This window comes from Chiloscyllium plagiosum, unplaced genomic scaffold (assembly GCF_037043375.1).
Source record: "Chiloscyllium plagiosum isolate Xiang-an unplaced genomic scaffold, Cpla_swu_hap1 HiC_scaffold_4, whole genome shotgun sequence".
In the NCBI taxonomy this organism is placed as follows: domain Eukaryota; kingdom Metazoa; phylum Chordata; class Chondrichthyes; order Orectolobiformes; family Hemiscylliidae; genus Chiloscyllium; species Chiloscyllium plagiosum.
In genome coordinates this window covers 29,469,927-29,488,141 of record NW_028270142.1, presented here as the reverse complement: position 1 = coordinate 29,488,141, position 18,215 = coordinate 29,469,927, and the positions used below count along the sequence as shown (strand labels likewise).

Sequence of the window (18,215 nt, the reverse complement as noted above, 5' to 3'; positions counted from 1 at the left end):
GAAATATTCCTATAAACGTCTGCCACTGCATCTCTATTGAACTATCCTTTAATCTAACTTGTCTATTCACTTTAGCCAGCTCTGCTTTTATGTTCTCAATATCCTTATTTAAATTGAAGACAAAATCACAGACCCACTCAATGTGAGATCATGATTTAATCCTTTCACAGTGCACAATATCAGGTCTGGTATACTTGCTCTTGACAGCTCCAGAACATGCTGCTCTAAGAGACTATCTTGAAAATATTCTATGAATTCCTCATCAAGGCTGCCTTTCTCCATCTGACCTTTCCAGTTGACAGGTAGATTACAATCCCCAACATTGTCATGCCCTTCTGAAAAGCCCCTGTTAATTACAATCATACAACACTACAACACAGACAGAGGCCCATCAAGCCCATGCTGGTCATCAAGCATCTACATATTTTAATCCCATTTACCAGCATATGGCCGATAGCCTTGTATACAATGGTGTTTCAAGCATTCATCTTAATACTTCAGAAATATTGTGATGGTTCTTGCTTCTATCACACTTTCAGGCACTGAGTTCCAGATACCAATCAATCTTTAGGTGAAAAAATTATTTTCTTAAATCTGTGCTCCTGTAAATTGACCCTTCTGAGGGGAAACATTTATTCCTATCAACCCTATCTGTACCCCTCAAATTTTGTACACATCAAAGAGGTACCTGCTTGTCCTTCTTTGCTGGAAGTTAAGCAACTTTGACTTGTGTCTCTTCATAGAAAGAGCCTGAAACACCCGAGCTGGGGCAACATCTTGGTGCATCTCCTCTGCAAACCAATAAATTTCACATGATATGGAGACTAAAGTTCCGTTCAGGTACACCAGCTGTGGCTTAACCAATGTCTTACACAGCTCCATTATAACGTTCCAGCTCTTGTATTCGATGCCTCAACTAACAAAGGCAAAAATCCGATATGCCTCCTTAACCATCCTATCCATAAGTTCTGGTGCTTTCAAGGATCTACGTATATGCACACCAAAGAGCTGCTGATTCTCAACACTATCCAGTGTCCTATCATTCACCATTTATTCTATCGCCTAGATGTTCCTCCAAAATGCTTTTCAGGATTAAACTCCATTTGCTATTGCTCTGGCCATCTGATCATGCTGTCTATATCTTACTGTAGTCTAAAGAATCATAGAAACACACAGCACAGAAGAGCCTCTTTGGACCATGGAGTCTGCACTTGATTATGCAGTGCATCACCAATTTTAGTGTCATCTATAAACTTCCTATATTTGTGAGAGTCATTAATGTACAATACAAACAGCTAGAGACCAAACATCGAACCCTGTGATAAGCCACTGGACATAAACTTCCAGTCTCAAAACAAGCTTCAACAAGCATCCTTTGCTTCTTACCACAATATTTAAATCTAATTTGCCCTAGATCCTAAGGGATCTACATACCTTAACCAATCTCCATGTCAAAAGGCTTGATGACTTTTGTGTAGAACACAATCACACTACCTTAATCCACGCAGCTAGTCACAAACTCAAAAAATACTCAACCAAATTTATCAGACATGATCTTCCTCTGACAAATCCATGCTGACTATTGTCCTTGTAGCCATTCACACTTTGCCTAATCCAGTTAATAGTGGAGAAGGTGAAATTGCCTATAATTACTCCTCCGAGATATCTCATATTGTACACTCTGATATTTCTCTACTAATCTGCTCTTCTATATCTCACTGACTGTTTGGAGGTTTACAATACAAACTCAATAAACATGACTACACCCTATTTGTTTTTAAGTAATACTCATATAGCCTCAATTGAGAAACCTGCCAAGTTATCATCCCTCCTTATTGCAGCAACTGACTCCTTGATCAATATTGCAACACCAACTTTTAAAAAAAACTCTCCTATATCACCTAAAAATTCTATACCCTATAATTCTGAGCACCCAGATCTTCACCTAACTATATCACTATGATAGCAATAATACCATATTCCAATGCATTAATCAGCACACTCAACATATCTTACTCACAAGACTTCTTGCATTAAAGTAAATGCCATCCAACCTTGCTATGCTCCTTTGTGTATTAATTGGACTAAGTATGTTTTATCTTCCACATTGACTTTATTTTCCTTCTACATTTGTCTGCGTATTGCTGCCTATTTAATCTTCACTCCAAATTCTATTCCACTGCCAAATTAGTTTAAACCCCCACTCACAGCACTGGCAGATCTCCGTTGTGATGTTGGTCCTATTATGCCTTTATACAGGTCTCACCTTTTCTACAAATGGAATCAGTGATCCAGGAATTTAAAGTCATCCTTCCTGCATCAACTCATCCATGTATTCATATCCTGTTTGCCTATTCCGATACTCACTGGCATATGGCACTGGGAGTAATCCAAAGATTACAACCTTGAAGATCCGGTTTTTAACCTGGTGCTTATCTCTCTAAAATCCTGCAGGGCCCTCTTATTTTTTTCTATCTATGCTGCTGGCAACATGATCTTTGGCTGTTTCGCCTCCTCATCAGAATGCCTTGCACAATTTCAGTGATATTATTGATGCTAGCTCCAAGGAGGCAACAAACCAATCTATAGACATGTCCACAGAAATATCCATCGAATATCCCTCATTATTGAGTCTTCTACCACTATTCACCTTTCTCTCTTTATTCCTTCCCCTTGTGCATCTGGAGGCTAGTTGCGCTCCCCAAAGGAAGCCATTCTCCCACGAACTTGAACCCACTTCTCCCAGACTTTGAACCATGTATTCATCTCTCTAATCTGATTTGATCTGTAGCAATTTGCACGTGGCTCAGGTAATAACACAGAGAGAGAGATCTTTGAGTTACTGCTTAATTTGAAATCTAGCTTTTCGTACTGATTGTGCAAAACCTCCCTTTTCGTCCTGCCTATGTCACTGGTGCCATGTGGACTACAATTAGATCCTCCCTCTCCCACACCAAGGTCCTCTCCAGTTATGAACAGATGTCAGGAAACCAGAGCAGATAACACAGCCATCTGGGCTCATTCTTGGCTGCAGAGAATGGGGTCAAAACCCCTCACCATATTGACCACCTCTACCACTACATTCTTTCTGAGACCACGTTCTGAAGTGGCAGCCTGCACCACGCTGTATTGGCACTTAACGTATCTGCCCTGCAATCCTCACTCTCACCCAGACATGGTGAAATAATCTCAAACACATTGAATGACTACAAAAGGTTGAGTCTCCTGCCCCTGAACACTGACCAAATCAGTTGATCCAACTCCAAGAGATTTGGCTGTATCCCAGAACAAAGAATCAAGCTAATCTTCCCTCTCCCCAGTATGTCGTGGTATCTGTAATTCAGTCTCCAGCTCAAATTCTGAGCTAAAGCTGCTCAAACTTTAAGCACTTGATACTGACGGTTTTTTGGAGGGCCAAACTGGTATCCATTATCTTCCATATCCTGCAACTGTGACATACAACCTTCTTGCCGTCATTTTTTTCAGAAACTACTTAACTAAATACAAAATTTTAAACAATTAAGTTTTTACACATTTAAAAACCCTATCAACAGCTATTGAAATATTTTGAGCCTGAGGAATAGAATAAAACTTTAAATCGCTTACCAGATACTCAGAGGGTACAACTCCTATTTACGGGAACACAGATTAAACAGTTGAAAGAAGATGTATTCCACAAGAACAAAGACTCATAAATTTTACCGTCAAGTATTCTAAGTTACAGTGCCAAGATTATTAATATCAAAATATGCCTAGACAATATATATCACTGGGAGTTGCAATCTTCGAACAGAAGTATTGTTATAAATTTTGCTCTCAAATTAAATTCTTATTTTTAATTGGAACGGACATAATTCTTGTTATTGCACAAAAGCACCATTGCAGGTGAGCAAGTCAGAAATTTGCCGTGACCTCCCATGTGCATCCTTATTTCTTACCCCAAGCACTAAGTCATACAGTTACAGCAGCAAAAACGCTACTGCACACTGATCTTTATGAAATGGTAAATAACATGAGCTTCATTATGCAACTCTGTTCGATTATTTGAATACAAAAAAAGTGCCATCATATTGCATTTTCCTAAATCAACAAAAGGAAAAGCTACAATAGGAAAGAAGGAATGTATAAAGCATAAACCATGAAAAAACACTCTTTATAGATGAAGCCTCAATGCTTGAGTAAAACAGTACTTACTTGCATATACTTCCTCCAGACTTGCTGTGGCATGGTTTGATTTGTAATAAACAGGCAACTGCTTTCCACATTTCTGGTTGACAGGTTTTAATATTTTTCACGGGTATGTTCATAAAAGGCATCTTTATGGTCCCTTTCTCCCAAAGTTTCATGTCATTCTTGGCTCCTTGGTCTGACTGAGTATTGCAGCTGCGAAATAATTCTGTGGGCCTAAACAACAGGAAATTTCACAAAAAACAGCAAATTATTAACTTCAATGATTACCCCTTCATTGACTATTAGATTCTTTCTGGCAATGCATTGTACTTGTATTTCCAATGACAATCTGGACCATTTTATCAGTTTTACAAACAAACAATCTCTATATTAGTCATTGTGTAGTTGAAATATCTAAATTGATCAAATCAATAATTTGATTGCAAATAAAGGCAAAATAACTTTAAAAACTATTTACCAACAAAAATAAGATCAATTACAACTCTTGCTCATGGGTGTTGTGTTAACTTTGTGCAATGCAGCTTGAAATATCATTTTACATGTTGACAAGTCAACATAATGGGCAAGGTTAGATAATGATTCAGTACATAACTGACAACAAACTACAATTATTAAGCCAGGATCCATAATAAGGGAAGGGGGTGGGAAGAACAACTATGCACCAACATGTTTTTGAACAGAGGACATGTTAAAAATTTAAAATAATGGTAAAGTGAATGCCTGTAATGCCAAATGTGGTGAAAAAGTCTCGATAGAAGAATTATTTTCTCTCCCAAACAATTTTGCTCCCTTGTCACCAAGTGTTTTAATACCTCTCTTCATCTATCTGTGTAGATGTAGAGTAATGGGTGGTTATTTAAATGCGGCTGACCCAATTCTCATCCAATATTTACATACATGCACTTTCCAGCAACAGTTATCTGGTGTGGAAACTTTGGCAAATTTGTCCCCTTTCTATAATGCCAAGTTGGAGAAATATCATTTTTGATTTTGATGGCATAAAACAACAACAAAGTTAGGTTGAAGTTCATGCAGTGTCAGCTGAAGGAAGGTCATAGAATCACAGAATTCCTACAGTGGAAGCAGGCCATAAGGCCCATTGGGTCCACATCGACTCTCTGAAGAGCGTCCCGCCCAACCGGAGCACCTGGAGGAAACCGACACAAACATGGGGAGAAACTCCACACAGACAGTCGCCCGAGGGCGGAATCTAACCTGGGTCCCCGGTACTGTGAGGCAGCAGTGCTAACAAAGGTGCCCCTGTTTTGAGAACTTGCATCAAGCTGCTTTGGAATACTCTAGGGCACCAAAACATGAAAGATCAGAGAGGGAGTTAGGGTGGTGAATCTCAGGTAGGCAGAGTCCACACTAGAAGAAGAATGGAAGTGCTCAGTCAATTGCTCTATGTACAGACCTATCATTATTTGACATCCTTTTCTGTGACTTGTATAGTTCTTTATCTCCTCAACTTCAAAGGAAAATTATTAGTTGAATATTCTTCATTCTTGATTATGAGGCTGTATTTTTTTAAAACCCTAATGACCCACTGTTCTTTGGTTATTTATTCTTTCAGCACAGACAGTTGAACAGCACAGATGCATTCTTAGAAATTAAGATTTGATGTAAATATTCAGCTGGGGCATCTAAACACAGCTCACAGCATTGTGCGGCATGGTGGTCAGCACTGCTGCCGCACAGCTCCAGGGTCCCAGGTTTGATTCCAACCTTGGGTGACTGTCTGTGTGGAGTTTGCACATTCTCCCCGTGTCTGCGTGGGTTTCCTCTGGTTGCTCTAGTTTTCTCCCACGGTTCAAAGATGTGCAGGTCAGGTGAATTGGCCATGCTAAATTGCCCGTAGTGTTAGGTGCATTAGTCAGAGGGAATTGGGTCTGGGTGGGTTACTCTACGGAGGGTCGGCGTGGACTGGTTGGGCCGAAGGGCCTGTTTTCACACTGTTGGAAATCTAATCTAAACTCAGATACAAATTATCAACTTTCACAAAGTGTATCAACTCTAAAATCGAGGCATTTGAGAGGCTCATGCCTCAAGTATAAAATATTAAAAGACATGATACAATTCAATAGATACAGTATGAGGGAATACAAAATTTAGTTTAAAATCCTTAATTTACACACAAGGGAAAATGCTCCTCGTGTAGCATGTCATGGATTGTTAACTGTGCAACGTACATGGCATTTCGCAATATCAAAGATGACTGCTATGCGTGCCACTCTGTTAATGCTTAGTCATATGGTACACTCTTCTGAATTTACACAGTCTGGCGTGTAGCTCTAGAGCTAATACTGTGCAAATGCTAGCTCAGCTACTGAAATAAATAAAATAAATCCGTCCCTAGATATGCTCGTAACTAAAAAAAAAGCTCACCGTGGCAATTTGAACGTTTCAGAGTCAGAGATGTAGAGCACGAAAATAGACCCTGTGGTCCAACTCGTCCATGCCGACCGTATGGTCAACCTAATCTCGTCCCATTTGCCAGCACTTGGCCCATCTCCCTCCAAACCCTTCCTATTCATATACCCATCTAGATGCCTTTTAAATGTAATTGTACCAGCCTCCACCATGTCCTCTGGCAGCTCATGCCATACACACACCACCCTCTGCATGAAAAAATTGCCCCTTAGGTCCCTTAGAAACTTTTCCCCTCACCCCAAACATATGCCCTCTAGTTCTGGACTCCCCCAACCGAGAGAAAAGATCTTGTCTATTTTTCCTATCCATGACCCTCAAAAGTTTATAAACCTTGCAGGTCACCCCTCAACTTCCAACGCTCCAAGGAAAAACAGCCCCAGCCTATTCAGCCTTTCCCTATACCCTAAATCCTCCAACTGTGGCAACATCCTTGTAAATCTTTTCTGAACCCTTCAAGTTTCACAACATCCTTCCAATAGGAAGGAGACCAGAACTGCTCAGAATATTCCAAAAGTGGCCCAAGCAACATCACCTCAGAACTCCTATACTCAACATTCTGACCAATTAAGGAAAGTATAGCAAATGCCTTCTTCACTATCCTACCTACCTGCGAGTCCACTTTCAAGGGGCTATGAACCTGCACTCCAAGGTCTCTTTGTCCAGCAACACTCCCCAGAACCTTCCCATTAAGTGTCAAGTCCTGCTCTGATTTGCTTTTCCAAGATGCAGCACCTCACATTTATCTAAATTAAACTCCATCTGCCACTCTTCAGCCCACTGACCCATCTGATCGAGATTCCATTGTAATCTGAGGTAACCATCTTCGCTGTCCACTACACCTCCAATTTTGGTGTCATCTGCAAACTTACTAGTGATACCTCCTATGTTCATGTCCAAATCATTTATATAAAAATGTTGAAAAGCAGTGGACCCAGCACCAATCCTTGTGGCACACCACTGGTCACAGGCCTCCAGTTTGAAATGCAACCTTACGCTACCACTCTGTCTTCTACCTTCAAGCCAGTTCTGCATCCAAATGGCTAGTTCTCCCTGTATTCCATGAGATCTAACCTTGTTAACCTGTCTACCATGAGGAACCTTGTCGAATGCCTTACTGGAGTCCATTTGGATCACATCCACCGCTCTACCCTCAACAATCCTCTTCATTACTTCTTCAAAAACCTCAATCTAAAAAGTATACAATGCCCTCCAACTGCAAAGAACTTTTAAAAAACTGAATTGGTAGCTATTCCCTAGTTCATATTTTAATAAGCAAACTGTAACACTTAATAAAATTATCCACCCATCCGCAGAAATGTTTGTACTGAACTTAGAAATCCAATTTTCAATAGAAAGCATATCCCTTTCATTGATCTCCTGATTATTTATCTTTGTATTAATGTATCAAAAAGCAATTGTGGTCAATAGATGGAATAATGTTACAAGTTAAGGGACTAGGACATGCAGATTCAGTTCAGTCAAGACTTCAAAAATCATACATCTTGGAGTAAATAGCAGTGTAGTATCCCTGTCTCTGAGCAAGAAGGCCTTGGTGCAAGTTGCACCCAGTCCAGAGATGTGTAACAGCATCGCTGAACAGGCAGTTTAAAAAAAATCAACATCATGGTTCGAATTTCCACTTAGGTGTACTGGCATTTTGGCATAATTCTCCACAAATTGCAGACCAACCACAAAAACCAGCAGAAACTTGAGCACAAATTACATTTAGCACAAACAGTTTTCCAAATTTTCACACTACTTTAAAAATTGTCATGCTAGAAAGAAGGACCTACTACCAGTTCCATACATAAATGGAACTGCATTCCATTGGAGAGACAACGGCCCAGTGGTGTTATCGCTAGACTGTTGATCCAGAAAGTCAGCTAATGTTCTGGGGACCCAGGTTCAAATCCTACCATGGCAGATGCTGGAATGTGAATTCAATAAAGAATCTGGAATTAAGGTCTAACGATAACCATGGAAAAATTGTCAATTGTTGGAAAATCCATCTGGTTCACTAATCTCCTTCAGGGAAAGAAATTGTCACCCTTACTTGGTCCAACTCTGCCCTCTGCGGAATTAGGGATGGGCAACAAATGCTGGCCAAACCAGAGACCTCCACATCTCGTGAATTAAAACAAAGCAGATAAAGGTATCAGGGAAGGGCTTTTGCCTGAAACGTCAATTTTCCTGCTCCTTGGATGCTGCCTGAACTGCTGTACTTTTCCAGCACCACTCTAATCGAAATAAAGGTATCACACTATATACATTCTCCTTTTAGGACTGTTGTGGCACAGTGATACTGCCTCTACCTCAGGGCGAGAAGACCTGGGTTCAAGGCTCACCTGCAGCAAAGGTGTCTCATAACATCTCTGAATAGGTTAAACAAAAATATCTCTTAGTCCTCCTTTCAGTGGTGCTATTCTAACTCCTTAATTAGCAATAGAATGAGAACATTGTGTCACAGAGTCAGAGTCATACAGCAGGGAAACAGTCTTTTCAGCCCAGCCAGTCCATGTTGAACATGATCCCAAACTAAAGTAGTCCCATCTGCTTGCTCCAGGCCCATATCCCTTCAAATCTTTCATATTCAGGTAATCATCCAAAAGTAATTTAAATGTTGTAATTGCATCCACATCCACCACTTCCTCAGGACGTTTATTCCACGCACTTTTGTTCAAAAAAGTTAACAAAGGAATTTAGAATATAGAACATTCATACAAGTCTGGGACAAAATTCTCTTACAAATCAAAAATCCGATAAACCAAATCATGCTCCTAAGGAGTACGAGTCAATCTAAGCTATCGCTAGTTTCCCAATCTTTCCTCAGTATTCAATCGTCTTAATTTCCTCTTAACAGCATTATTTTCTTTTCATATCCTTTCCAGTGCATTACTTCTTGTTATAATTGTACTGAACATTGTAATTAAACATTTTAAAACTTTTTTAATGACTCACAGAATTGTTGCACTGCAGAAGGCAGCTATCTGGCCCATCAGGTACGCACCGGTTCTTCGAAGGAAGATGATTACCTACCTGTCACCTGCCTCATCTCCACACCTTGCATACTATTTCTATCCAAATAATCATCCAATGCCATTTTGAATGTCTTAATTGAATGGGCCTCCACCGTACTTGCAGGCAGTGCATTCTACATCCTCACTAATGGTGAAGAAGTTCCTTCTTATATCACCCTTGCTTCATTTGTACATCTTTTTAGATCTATGCCCTCTCATTCTTCTTTTTAGGGAGCAGGAACAGCTCCTCCCCACCTAATTTATCCAATATGCTCATGATCTTGAGAGCCTCCATGAAATCTCCACTCACTTTACTTCTCTTCAACGAGAACAATCTCAACTTTTTCAATCTAACCTCATAATTGAACTTTCTCATCTACACTCTCCAATGCACTCACATCTTTCCTACAATGTGGCACCCACAACTGTACACAATACTCCCAGCTGAGGTCTACCAAGCATCTAACAAGTTCAACATCATCTCCTTGCTCTTGTACTCTGCCTCTACTAATAAAGTCTAATATGCTACATGCTTTACTAACTGCTCTCCACTTGTCCTACCATCTTTAATGATCTGAGCACACATTCACCTAAGTCCCCCTGTTCCTTCATCCCCTTCCAATCCCTTATTTTATATTGTCTTTCAATGTTCTACTTACCAAAGGGCATCACCTCATACCTCTCTGCATTGAATCTCATCTGTCACCTGTTATGACACAGAGACAGGCACCGAACCAAATCGACATTTTTATCTTTATATTTGCAACAAGGTTAAATTTAAACTTTCAAACACTCTCAAAACTGACTTCAATAGTTCTTAACCAGACTTTTGAATAATCAAGCCCAGACTCTGAAAATAATCAATTCTCAACGCCTATTTGTATTTTAAACAGAAGATTTAGCAATTTATTAACAAGACAGTAACTTCAGCACTGTAAAACTAACAAAGTAATCTAATTGGTCTACACTATAAACACGAAACCTTATATTTCAGCCCCATTTCCATTCACACAAAAGATGGACAAAGACAAAGTTAAGGAATAAAAAGAAAAAAAAACAAAACTGGCCAGATTACTTAAGTGGTTTTCATGATGTGTTGTGCCACAGGCACATCAGGGCAGGGCTTATACCATTAATGGTAGGGAACATTTGGATGAATTGTGAGGAGCTTAGTGAAATGTCGACGGTTTCCTGGTTGATTTTCTGTACATGTCAATCAGGTCGCCCTTACAGATAAAGGCAGTAATACCTATAACTTAGTTTCTATTGTGAGTTTCTAAGAGCTACTCATGGGAGGTTAGGCCAGAAGCTCTCAAATCTTCATCTTGTAGTATGAACAACCATATTCCTTCTTTCACTAAAAACACAGTCCAATACTCAATTCGTCTGCAGAATATATTGACCAGGAACCAACCTGCAATTAACTTCCAGGTCTGGCCTTACAAATAAACAAAAGCTTGTTTGATCTGTTTCCCTTTTAATATGAGCTATTACACAAAAGTTATCTTTAGTTCACAGTTCCTAATTCAAACCAAAACTAATAAAAGAATAAAATAAAAATAATTAAAAATCAGCGATGCTCTAACACATCAATCTGCCCACTATTCAATTACAAAGTAATTAGAAACAATTTAACAGACTCCTGCTTGTCCTAAAATATATTACATTAATATAAAGAGTTTGTTAATACCGATAAATCTGTTGGGCAGATTGGGAGACTTTGGAGCTCACATACTTTGGTTTTCAACATTGAACCACTGAGTCCATTTTGAACTCCCTAAGATAAAGTGATGTCAATCAGGTGTGCTCTGGTTCCTTTTGTGTCCCTGTACTAATATGTTACTGATTTAACTCTACTATTGGTAATAGGCTGAGCAAAGTAGCAATATTTTTGTTATTTTTACATTTGAAGAGAAGCACAATTAAATAGTACAACCAAATAAAGTCTGTTGGACTGACTTAACTCCCCTGTTTCATTTTTATTTTTAATAATCTCAATTCATGTTTATAGTCCAATTCATATGGTAACAAAGAACTCAGGTAAATTACAAACAATTTTGCATTTGAAAGTGATGTTCTGTTGCTTCGCAAGGATAAACAAATATGGAAGAGAACCACATAAAAGACGAGGTCCGAGTGGTGTAATTTTTACTATCTGGTTATCTGAGTTATATCATGGTAGCAGAGAATGGTTACTTAAAAGTTAAACAAAGAACACTGTAGCCAGTCTTCACACTATTTTGATGTACACTCGGCTTATGACAACCACCTGATGAAGGAGCAGTGCTCCAAAAACTAGTGCTTCCAAATAAATATGTTGGACTATAACCTGGTGTTGTGTGATTTTTAACTTTGTCCACCACAGTCCCAACACTGGCACCTCCAAGTCATGACTAACATTACCTAGTCTGGCCTGTAGGTGACTCCATTACTTCATCAATCGGTTGATTTTGTAACCGTCCTCTCGTAAGCCACACAATGCTCAGGAGGGGCAAACTTTTGACAAATCATGAAGGCAGTCCATCTACTTTATCTGAAATTAATGATGTGCAATAAATGCTGACCTCAGGTGTGGCACCGACATCTTGTGAATTTTTTTAAAAATTCAAACACAACTGAAATGCATTGATTCAAGTTAAAGAATATCAATCATAATTCTACATTACCATCATAAAGATCATAATGGAGAACGATAATAATACATCTATATTAGAATTCTTGACACTAAAGCCTATTTGCCATCGCCTGCACAACTGGACAATCAAAATGCTACTGAGAATGTTTGCCTTAACCTACAACTGTTGCTATTTTAGGATTGCCAGCAAATTTAAATAACATGGATTTGGTGTCAGACCTTTGATACTTGTGAAATAATAAGGTTCCCATTATCACTGAAGAAACTAAGACTTTATAGGAAAAGTTTCCTCCCATTGCTTTTTGGTAGTTTCAGTGAATAGATTATAATGAACCCAGCTAGGGGACTTAAGTACAGGATTATGTTCTGCATGGACGAGTTGGATGGAAAGTTCCATTTCTGTTGCGTGACTCTATAACTACATCTCACATTCAGGCCTTGCCTTTTTTTTTGATCAAGTATGCACAGACAATCCCAACTCTGAATCTGAGCTTTAAGAATTACTGGCCAAACTTCCTACTGATTGGTTCAGTGGCAAAGGGTGGAAACCACCGGTGTGAGATATGTTAAGATTTGAGACAGGTGACCTGGGAGGACCCTGAAGAGGAATGCAGGATGGGTAGAAAGCCTGCTTCTGGTACTGTGCTCAAAAGTTTACAAATAAAGAATAACATATAAAGTTTCCCTCCAGCCCACACTCGCTTCAATCCCTACAATGTCTACACCTCACCCATGTTGTGCTTCCACATTTCAGGGATTCTATGATTCTACGTCAACATTAGCCCTTGAACTCAGCCTGAGGCACCCACTCATCCACCATGACATGTAAGACCATGTACCCACTCTCCTACACCCTACATGCCAACCTAAGACCTTACACAAACTCCTATCACCACATTCACCTTGCCAATATGTAGTGTGCACCCAACCCACATGTCCATTTCACTGTACACAAACTCCAGGGTGCCTACTTCCTATATACCAATGATGCCCTTGTACATACCCCGCATGGCCCCCACACGTTCGTTCCAATTTATAACCTGCAGACCTTTATGGCTCCTTATGCCAACAATCCATACCACCTACCCACCACACTGTGCCCTTTCATCTACCATGCCAACTTTCATAATACCCACTGTGATCTCAGGACACACACACAGATGAGAAAAAAAGAAATTTCCATGAAATAAAGTGTACTGCAGATTTCATTATGTTTTTAAAAAGTTAATCCATAATAACACATGCACTACATGTGCTACGTGGGCAGCACAGTGGTTTAATGCAGGTAGCATGAGGGCTCAGTGGTTAGCACTACTGCCTCACAATGCCAGGGACCCAGGTTTGATTCTAGCCTTGGGTGACTGTCTGCATGGAGTTTGCATGCTCACCCAATGTCTGCATAGGTTTTCACAGGGTGCTCTGGTTTCCTCCCACAGTCCAAGAACGTGCAGGTTGGGTGGTTTAACAATGCTAATTTGCCCATGGTGTCCAGGGTACGCAGGCTAAGTGGTTTAGCCATAGAAATGCGGTGTTACGGGTGCAAGGTGGGGGACTGGGTCTGGGCAGGATGCTCTTCAAAGGATCGGTGCAGAGTCAATGGGTTGAATGGCCTCATTCTGCACTGTAGGGATTCTACAAGTCTACATTTAGATTCCTTCAGTACATTAAACCTTATTATAACCATTTAGTTCATATGCAACAAGCACTGGAATTCATATAAAACTACTTGTAGCTGTTATGTAAACTATGAAATGGAAGGTGCACCACAGTGATGAGGAACCTAACTGAATTCAGCCATGCTGCACAAATGCAGTAAAAGAAAATCTGCAGGCTTGTGTTGACAGTGAAATTGAAAGGAAGTTCTTTTTCAAATTGTCTACGTTTGAAGTTTTAAATAGCTCCACAACCTTGACAAGTCCCTTTGACAGCCCCAAGGAGTTTATGAAATTCTTACTCACAAGCATATCTGCTTTTGAAAAATCCAAAAGGGCACCTCGCCTCCTGCTAAAAGTATCATGGGGTCACATCCAAAGGTGTGCCTTAAAAGGGACACCAAAAGAGCAGCATGGCTATCCAAACAAATCCATAAGCTTTGGACCTGCTCTTGTTTGGCTCAATCTGAACATACTGGGGGGGTTTGAGACAGTTAACTCACCAAAATCATGCAGGACAGGAGGCAGGTGATAATTTAAATGGCTGGTTGCTGCAATAAATTGTGCACGTTCAAAACCGGAGTTGACTCCATTTCTGGCACATAAAATTAGCAAATGCCAAGTTTCAGAGCAGGACTTGCAATTTTGGGCCATTTCGCAGTGATGGAAATGCTTTCCATCCTGGGGAGAATCTAGCTCTCAGTAAGTCATTGACACTTGCTCTCAATGCACCAACTGTATTTCTGTGTTAATAAATGTATGATTATTTTGAAATCCTCATCTGTTTTGAGTGATAAAAATACTAGACAAACAACATTCTGTGATGAAAATGTCAACCACAAAGATGACTGAAGTAACTAGATGTTTAGTTTGATCCCTGGATGGAGTTCCTCGGTTGAACTTTAAGATCTCAGTTTTCTGACACTGACAGGTCAATGTTGGGGCCAGAGATATATTCAGTATCTGTCAGCTTTGTTTGAAGCAGTCTGAGGTTTAAACAACCTCTTTGAACATTGTCAAAGGGTGACACTGACAACATTTAAGCCAATGTCCTTAATAGGCTGTTGGTCAAACCACTTGCCTCCTCATCATTATCACTAGCAAAGGAAGATCAAGCAACCGAACAGAATGTGAAGCTCTTAAGAACAATATTAGAGATTCTTTGTACAGAAATCAGGTGCTATTGTTCCTAGTCAGGCCTGGCAAAATGAGTAATGCCCCCTTTTCATGGTTCCTACTGAGTAGCTGGAAATACTGATAAACAGAGAAAAAACATTCTGATGTGGAAACGAAGGGGGAACAATTTACTTCCAAAGAAGAGATAAACAGAACTGAAAACCCGCCTTAAAGTGAAATGTTAACAGATGGAAATGAAGGATGGTCACCAGATGCCAGAGTAGGAGCTTCTGACAGGACCGATATTCTTTTTATATGCTGGTCTACTTTCAACTGCACCCTTTTCACTCTACCCAAATATAACCACAATTGCCAGCAACATATGGAGTTGAACAAATGAGGACGAATGCTTGCAGTCAAGATTCTAGGCAAATACAAAATGCAACAACAAGTCTGCCTTCTGTTTATGAAATTTGTAAATCAACTGAATAACTAGATGATTTGCACTTAGAATATTAATTCATTAAAAAGTTCAAGTTTAGTATATTTGGCATAGTGTATCAAAATTCCATCTTTTAACTTTACTGCAGCACTATCTGAAGCGTATGAACGAGTTTCCAAACTCAATAACTTTTAATTATGTACAGATGTCATAGGTCCTTTGAATTCTGCAACTCTGACTTCAAATTTAATTCCATTTCTCTGCCCAACCTCTTACTTGTATTTTCACAGTACGTTTCTATGTCCCTTTCCTGAATGAAAAACTTGCCTGTGAAGAACATACTTCTAGGCTTTCTATTATGACCCCTCGCTTCAGAAAACTTCACACACCTGTAAACAGGGATAATGTTTGGCAATTTATGAGTAACTAAAGAGCGATTCTTACCTGTTGTTAAAATTAGTGCAGTACTTGAGACCTTGACAACCCAGTTGACATGGTTCTCTGACATCAGCCAAGCATGTAAACATAGCTGCTTCCAGAGGATTATATTCACAGACCCTATCAAATTCTTGCCAGTGAGTTGTGCCTCTCCACCTGCTGCTGTATAACTTAATACAGAGGTCCCTGTCAAAATAAGATTATTAATTAAAAATGGAAACAGCCTCAAAATGAATGCACAAATAAAAGTAAAGTGCTGAAGAAACTCAGCAGGTCCAGCAGCATCTGTGGAGAGAGCAATGAAGATAACATTTCTAACCTAAGATGACTTTTCTTCAGAATTTAGTTCAACAATATCATTACGATTGCTGAATTGTAACTCTAAGATTGCCTAACTGTATTGTTGCTTCAAATCGTAATTAAAACCATCATCTGCATATTTGTTTCTTCGAGACTTCTTAACTAGAATGTCAGCCTCGCATGTTCTGGCATCCATAGACTAGAGGTCGTGCCTGTATTCACACCATGATCACTGTGACAGAGAGTCGATCCTACTGAAATTGTCTTTAACAATTCTTTGATGGATTTCCCTTTTAGCTTTATTTCTGAGAGACTCACTCGCAGTTAGCAATGATGTCAAATGAATCTAGTGCTGGACAGAACCTCCAACAAAATTTCTGACAACAAAATCACCATCTGAAAAACCATTCTTGTGACATCACAACCTGGGAAGCAACTTACTGGTAAAGCAGCTGGACAGTTTGGCTAATAATCCAGAAAGTAAAGGCAGAGCATTTCAGCCCTATGGAATATGTGTGAACAGCAGTACAGTTCCAAGTCAGGATCCTGTGAGATTTGAAGGGAATCTTGCAGGAGGAAGTGAAGTATCTGCTGCCCTTGTTCTTCTAGGTGGTACATGCTGTGTGTTTTGAAGGTACTGTTTAAGGACCATTGATGAGTTGTTGCAGTGACCACAAAGTTTGGGGCTAAGAAACACAATAACCTTCCTATCCAAAACTACAATGATTACAAACAGCAAAGGTTAGGATTCCAGCTGTCTCTGATAACACTATTCAGAATACATTAATTATCCTGAATCTTGTAACAAAATAATAAAACCCTCATAATTTTCTATTATGCGAATCTAATAAAGGTGAGATTCAATAATAAGAAGAGACCTGTCAGATAGCTAGAGCTTATAAAAGGGTCAAAGTTGGAACCATACTACCCTTGCAATCAAATTGGGCTTGAGGGAATCAAGCAATAATTATATAGTTCCACTGCCACGAAGTATAGAATTCTCAAGGGTACTGAAGCAGTCCATGTCCAAATGAAACAAGACCTGAATAATATCCAGGCTTGGACTGAAAAGTGGCAAGTAACACTTACCCATGTGTACCAGGCAATGATCATCAAGAAGGAATCTAACCACCATCCCCTGACATTTAGTACCGTCACCATCACTGAATTCCCCATCATTAACATGCTGGGTGTTAGCACTGACGAGTAACTGAACTGAACTAGCCACATAAATGCTGTGGCTACAAAAGCAGGTCAGACGTTAGGAATAATGCAGCACACAACTCACCTCCTCTCTCAAGCCTATCCACCATGCAAATTAGATATGTGATGAATCATTCCCACTTGCCTGGATGAGTATAACTCCAGCACAAGATGTGACACCATCCAAGACAAAGCAACCTACTTGAGTGGCAATACATCCACTCCCTCCAGTACCAATGTTCAGCAGCATCAATGCTTATAACTAGAGAATGCGTTGCAGAAATTCACCAAGGATTCTTAGACACCATCTTTCAAACTCATGACAACTACCATTAGTAGTGATGATGACATAATAGAACTTAATATTCAGTTTGAAAGTGAGAAACTTTGATAGGAAACAACTGTATTCAACTTAAACAAATGGAATTACCATGAAATGAGGATATAGTTGGCTAACGTGAACTAGGTGGCTAGATTAGCCCAAATGATAGTAAGCAAGAGGTCATTCATGTCGCTCAGCTAAAATAAATTCCAGTATGGAGGAAACATTTTAAGAGAGGGATAGACCAACCACAGCCAACTAATGAAGTTAAACAGAATACAAAGTTAAAGAAAAAGCATATAAGGATGTCAGTGATAGACCCACGACTGGAATAAATACAGAATCCAGCAAAAGAGAACTAAAAAAGATAACAAACACAGAGAAAATAAACTACAAGGGCAAACTAGTGAAGAATACAAAAACTGACAATAAGACCTTCTTTAAATATATGAAAAGGAAGAGAGGGGTC

At 39.5% G+C, this 18,215-nt stretch overlaps 1 protein-coding gene across 3 annotated transcripts in view; it reads right to left on the bottom strand.

Moving 5' to 3' along the window:
- reck (reversion-inducing-cysteine-rich protein with kazal motifs) overlaps window positions 1–18,215 on the bottom strand; it is a 187,003-nt gene that overhangs the window by 80,362 nt on the left and 88,426 nt on the right. For all 3 annotated transcript variants that reach the window (XM_043688962.2, XM_043688961.2, XM_087986055.1), the window contains 2 exons: window positions 15,928–16,107; window positions 4,195–4,404 (listed from right to left, as the gene is read on the bottom strand). In XM_043688962.2, the coding sequence (XP_043544897.1) occupies window positions 4,195–4,404; window positions 15,928–16,107 (390 nt within the window). The remainder of the gene's footprint in view (window positions 1–4,194; window positions 4,405–15,927; window positions 16,108–18,215) is intronic.